The following is a 6268-nucleotide window of genomic DNA, read 5'->3' on the forward strand; positions in this document are numbered from 1 at the left end:
AAGGGTGTGCTCACAACCACTGGCTTGTCTTTCTTGTAAAGGGCAGAGCTGTTTGATCCCAACCACACCATAACAGTCTTGCTGGTTAGTTCTCCTCCTCCACCACCTCCCAGTGGAGGGGCCCAAGGCCTGCTGCTCTAGAGACAGGCTGTGGACCAGCTCTTCTTAGTTGGGATTAGTTGCTTTGTTGTGTGGTCGTCTGCAGCTTCTGGAACAGAGCCATCAAGGTGCAGTAAACACCTGCCTGGGCGCCTAGTCCTCTCAGTCCGCCCCAGAGTTGGGCAGCTTTGGTGTCTGGAGTGTTAACGTGGCGAATATTTTGTGAAACAACAGTAATCGTCTTTTATACAGTTTGTGGAGAGAAGTAGAGGTTGTGTTTTGTTCTTGATCTCCCCTTTTAGACTGAGCAGAGGGGGGCAGACTGCTGAAGCACGGTAGAAACCACTGGCCTACACTCTGAGGGTCTCTCCCTCACTGTGGGCTCCATCTGGTCCATGAGTGGACATGGCGGGATCCTGTGGGGTGTCACTCGGGTGTAACTAGGACTGAGTCTCTCTCTCCTTGGCCTTTCCTCTCACAGGAATTACACCGAAGAGTCTACCTCTGCGGACAGTGAAGGTGATGAGAGTGAGGAGGAGGAGGAAGAGGAGGAGGAGGAAGAGGAAGAGGAAGAGGAGGACTATGAAGTGGCTGGCTTGCGGTGTAAGTGCCTGGGGTGGCATCGTTGCCCTCAGTCCTTCTGGCTGCCTGTCTTCCTCTTCTCCCTTGGGGCTGTGGGCAATTGAACTGCCGTGTGTCTGTGTTGGCTTTCAAGATGTCAGGGAAAGGGCCATGCAGATGGCAAGGAGAGATGCTCAGCAGTTAGGAGTCTATACTGCTCTTCCAGGTGACCAGTGTTCAGTTCCCAGTGTCCATGTTGGGCAGCTCGCAACTGCCTGTAACTCCAGTTCTAGGACCCTTGCTTACCTGGACTCTGGGCACCTTCACTCAGTGTGCACATATGTCCATGTACACATAAGCTCACACAGATATCTTTTAAACTCTCAGGGAAAGGGTGGGTTGGTCTCCAGAGCATCAGCCAACAGCAGAGCACTTGCTTTAAGAGTTAGTGGACCTGAGGGTCTCACGCATGTTTGTGACAAGGTTGCTGGTCTGGCCCCATCCAGCACAGTGACAGTGGCCAGGGAGGTCTTTGGCCGGCGGTGCAGGGCTGGAAAGAGAAAGCTAGTTTTCCTGTGGTTCAGTCATAGGGGTGTTGGGAAGGCCCAGTCTGTTCTCTGGGATGGCCATCAGCAAAAGAGAGCTCATCATTGATGCTCACAGCATCCACTCATCCTCTGGTGCTCTTTCCATGGCTCTGAGTACTGATGAAGCCAGTGGTTTCAGCCAGCCTTTCAACAGCCTTTTCATAGGCCATAGAGGTAGACCACGGGTCTCAAGCAGTGCAGCTCTGAAGAATTGTCCATGCTATGAGCAGCAGGTGTTTGGGATGGCCATCTCGTACTGCAGTGGTGCATGTCTGTTCTGGCCTCCATGTCTGTATTAACTTACCTCCTCTCTCACAGTCTGGACAGCTATTGAATGGTCTTTCCCATCTCAGGCTCTTTTTTGAAATGAGAACTCACTGTGTAGGCCAGGCTTGCCTCAAACTCACAGAGATCTGCCTGCCTCTGCCTTCTAAATGCTCTGATTAAAGACATATTTCCAAAGCTGTCCTGGAATACCTCCCCATTGGTGGGACTACAGGCATGTGCCACCACACTGGACTATTGGTTCACTAGGTATGACTTCAGGTATGCCAGGGCCGGCCATCCGATGTTATGAAGAGACTCCTCATACTGACATATGGCATGGATGCACATTATCCGAAGACAGCTGACGGCAGCAGTGTGTTGAGTCTATTTTCATGCTAGTGGCTGTTTCCCACCTCTACTCCGTGGAGGCCCTTGTTTTCTCTGGGCTTCTAGGGCTGTTGCCTTCCAGAAGAATCTAGAAAGTCTTTGGTACTTGAGGGCCCTTGATGTCCTCAACCTTCCAGGCCACCAGTGTTGGTTCCCTGGTGCAATTTCAAGCCCTAGCACCTGAGCGTCAGCTTCTTCCCCTTCCTCATGAACCTTGTCTGGAGCTAGAAGCCTTAAAATAGCCGCTGAAGGGTTAGCATGGTCCAGAAATAGAATGGGAAGCATCATTCATTGGTTCTCCACATGGCTGCCTCGCTAAACACATTCTCTACCCACATGTCATCTCCCCCCACCCCAGGTATTAGCAAGAAAAGGTTGTGGAAGATGGTTTAGTGGAGGAGAAGCCTTCAGCTAATCCTTGCAGAGAATGCTCCCAAGGGCATCCCAAGGAATGTTGGTTCGCCTGCCCCTGAGCACCTGTCATCAGCCAGAGACACGAGTAGTCTGAGTGCCTTCAAGTTTATTCTCTATAGGGATGCCAGGCAGGACTCTCAGGGAAATGCCCTCAACTACCCTCTTGATTTTCAAAAACATGAGAAAGAGGACCTTGACTTGGATTTGCAGGATGCTGTGGCCCTTGTGTGAGTGCACTTCTCACTGAAAACACTGGGTACTGAGCATAGGGTAACAGGAAAGTACAAGGCAAGTGTGGATTCCCTTGTACACGTGGGTCCATGCATTCTCTCGGGCTAAGTCTGGACTGCAGGAGAGCCATGCTGCCATGTTAGCAAACATGTTTTCCTGATGACTTACTTGACAGTTGACTCCTGCAAAGACGCTGTCCTGAATATAACTGAACCAAGTACGGACAGGCTAGAAGTGCTGGGACCTGGCCTTCCGCAGCCCCAGAAAGTCACTGTCTGCTTGCTTGTGTGGTCTTGCCCCTCCCCCAGCGTACTCACACCATGCTGCTCTCCACCCTGCTCTGAGCCCATGTTTTATTTCAGTGAGGCCTCGGAAGAACATCCGAGGCAAGCAGATCGTCATCCCTGCAGCAAGGCCAGGCCGACCACCGGGTAAGAAGTCACATTCTACCAGGAGGTCACGGCCAAAGGCCCCACCTGTGGATGACACAGAAGTTGATGAACTGGTAAGAATTCCTTAGCCTCCCTCTAGTCTTTGTATTCTGTATGTTCTAGTCCACCATGTGGAATTCACAAGGCGACAGGTGGAAGGGAGGCTCCCTTCCCCTCCCCTCCCCCTGGGTTGGGGGCTGAGGCGGCAGATGGATGGGCCTCTGGGCAGACTAGGCAGCAGGCCCTCCAGGAGCAGCTATGCCCGGCATCCTGCCTAGCCTTCAGACAGTCTCCCCTAGTTAGCAGCAGCCTGTAGCTCGTTGGGGATTTTAAAATAGTATCCATGTGTCTCTGGTGGGCCCAGAGGGGTGGGCCTCCCTGTGGGAATGCCAGCAATGCCAGAGCCACTAACTGTTAGGCTGCAGCCACAGTTGTTGAGACATCGCCCCCACCCCTCTGTTGTCAGTCGATGTCGTTTTTGTAGTTTAGTTTTAGATCTCACTTGAACTTGAAGAGGAGAAGGAAGCTCTCGGGAACTGGCTTGTTTTCACAGACCAGTTTGGACTTGAGGATATAAAGCAAGCCATTAGGGAGAGGAACAGTCCTTAAGATGCCAGTACCTTGTGTGAGGTTCCCACCACTGGGAGTCCCAGCTGCTTGTGGCTGCCTGGAAGGGTGCCCCACCCCTTATCTCCTTAGCCACCTCCTCCCACGGCCTGGAAAAGCTGAGGAACGGAACTACACCTCCTGCTTTTCTTCCTGAGCATACTCTGCCCCACAAAGCTGGCTGCTGGGGTCAGCTGCTGCCTGACTTTCTGCAATTGCTTGTTTATGCCCATAATCCTGGAGCCATGTCACAGGGTTAGTGTCCAGTTGCAGTGGCCGTCTCCAGCCACTCTCTGTTCTGAGCACCTGCTGCCTGCTCTCCGCTGCTGTGATCAGTGTCTCTGACCTGAGAACATCACCCATCTTGAATATCACCCAACCTTGATGCCCCAGGAAGTGATGAAACTGCTTCCTTTTTTAGGTTTTTTGTTTTGTTTTGTTTCTTTCCCTGTCCTGTCTACTCTTACACTCTGCTTCCTCTGGTGCTAGGTACTTCAGACCAAGCGTAGCTCGAGGAGGCAGAGTCTGGAGCTGCAAAAGTGTGAGGAAATCCTCCACAAACTGGTGAAGTACCGCTTCAGCTGGCCCTTCCGGTAAGTGCCCACACTCGGGCTGCTCTAGCCCCTTCCTTTTGAGACGTGTCTTGGCAAGGGGATGACAGCCCTCAGAAGGTGAGCACCCCTTGCCCCTGGGTTGGCTTCTCTCTGACTGGTCACGGCTGCAAGCATTCTGGGGCTGGCTCCCCTTGTCTGTAGTGCCCTCCAGCCTATGCGTGTTTCTCCTTTGGTGTTTTCTTACAGGGAGCCTGTGACCAGAGATGAGGCCGAGGACTACTACGATGTGATCGATCACCCCATGGACTTCCAGACCATGCAGAACAAGTGCTCGTGTGGGAACTACCGATCTGTCCAAGAGTTCCTCAGCGACATGAAGCAAGTGTTTACCAACGCCGAGCTCTACAACTGCCGTGGCAGCCATGTGCTGAGCTGTATGGGGAAGACAGAGCAGTGTCTGCTCGCGCTGCTGCATAAACACCTCCCCGGCCACCCCTATGTCCGCAGGAAACGCAGGAAGTTTCCTGATAGGCTCGCCGATGACGACGGGGACAGTGATTCAGAGTCTGTTGGACAGTCCAGGGGACGAAGACAGAAGAAGTAACGAGGCAGGGCCTAGTGAGGCAGCCATGGAGGGGGGATAGGAGGGGAACACCGAGGGGTGTGGGAGAGGCAGGAAAGAAGCTGGGAGGGCTAGAGGGGAAGGGACTGTAGCATCCAGAGATGCCTGTCATGCCAAGCGCTTGGGGAGGATGATGCTGGCCTGGGGAACCCTGCCCAGAAAGGCTAGCAGCAGAAGAGGGCCTCCCCCTGAGTCCTGAGAGCTGGGAAATGCCTGGGCATGGCTTCTCCTGTGAGCTTTGCCCAACTCCTCCTGTTCCTCCTCCCGCCTCATCTTTACAGCAGTGCCAAGCCCCCTGGTCTCCAGAGAGGGCACTGTACCCCACAGTAGGAAGGAGCGTCATCCGGCCATGCTGGCCGAGGTGTGGATCTTTTTGAATTTATATTTATATACAGTCTTATTTCTTTATGTCCGCACTCTCTTCCTCCTCCTCCCTCTCAGGTGACAGTATCAGCTAGTGCCATACAGAATTCTGTGTTCACCAGCATCTTGGGACAGTGTGGGCTTTGAGTTGATCATGGCAGAGTCTAGGGACATTTTCTGGAGCTGTTCCTGAGCACCCTCTCCATTGTGGCAAACCTTCCCCATCCTCACCCAACTCACCGCCTCATTAAAAAACAAAGCAAACTAAGGCACTTCCCATAGAGACTGGAGTCCTGCTTCTAATCATGCTATGACCTTGGCTTTGACGGGTCTGGCCAGAGGGGTGTTGGAGCCCAGCCCACCCACAAACCAGACAAGCCCCTAGGGAGCCGAAAAAGAGCAGGAAGAAGTTCAAATGTTTAATTTTTTAAATTGACTTTTGTAGTTACTAAAGTTGCTTGTTTCCGCAGTGATATTGTATAAAGAACATCTTGTAAAATAATTGTCATCTTGCTTTGGCACATGTACAGTACAGTTTCTATGATACGTGTTCGCTTCACTCCCCTCCTCAGAGAGGCCAGGGGGCAGCGGGATCTGGGGTTGGAGCCCTCTCTGCCCTGGTGGCACTCTACTTTGCTGTGGGCGCCTGCTCCTCCAGGGCCCGCTCTGCAGACCTAGTGCTCCTTCCCAGGAGGGCATCTCCTCAGTGGACGGGAGCTGGTGTCAGCGACAGGAGGAGGTGGGGGGCCGGCTCTGCCCTACGTAGCCAGTCTAGCCTTGTGTTGTATTTAGGCAAAAGTTTGTAGTCTGCTTTCCCTTTTATGCCAGATTTTGATAAAAGTACAAGACAGGGTTTAACTTTCTTTTCTATCGATTTTGAATTTGGAAAATGTGAGCCCCTCAGCTCTCCTTATTTAAAGGAAGCCCACCAGGTCAGGAGGCTTCTATGTGTCGCCCAGTCCAGTGGCTGAGGAAGGGTCCCTTCCCTTCATCTGCAGGCTTGGTTGGAGTAATCCCTGGCACCACTGCCTCCCTGCTTTTAACTGGTGTTTTAGCAGAAAGCTGGGATTTCCACTGCAGTGACATCTGCATGGTGGCTTTTCAAATCGTCTTGAAGGAGGAAGGGCTGCGGTTAAGGGCAGGCTT

At 52.6% G+C, this 6268-nt stretch overlaps 1 protein-coding gene across 1 annotated transcript in view; it reads left to right on the forward strand.

Moving 5' to 3' along the window:
- The window catches only part of Baz1b (bromodomain adjacent to zinc finger domain 1B), a 50692-nt gene extending 45026 nt beyond the window's left edge, over nt 1-5666 (forward strand). Inside the window, exons 16-19 of the mRNA XM_059249784.1 lie at nt 581-702; nt 2909-3051; nt 4073-4176; nt 4384-5666. Of these exons, the coding sequence (XP_059105767.1) occupies nt 581-702; nt 2909-3051; nt 4073-4176; nt 4384-4741 (727 nt within the window). The 3' untranslated portion in view covers nt 4742-5666. The remainder of the gene's footprint in view (nt 1-580; nt 703-2908; nt 3052-4072; nt 4177-4383) is intronic.
- Nucleotides 5667-6268: the final 602 nt, after the last annotated feature.

Source organism: Peromyscus eremicus, chromosome 23 (genome assembly GCF_949786415.1).
Source record: "Peromyscus eremicus chromosome 23, PerEre_H2_v1, whole genome shotgun sequence".
Taxonomy (NCBI): Eukaryota; Metazoa; Chordata; class Mammalia; order Rodentia; family Cricetidae; genus Peromyscus; species Peromyscus eremicus.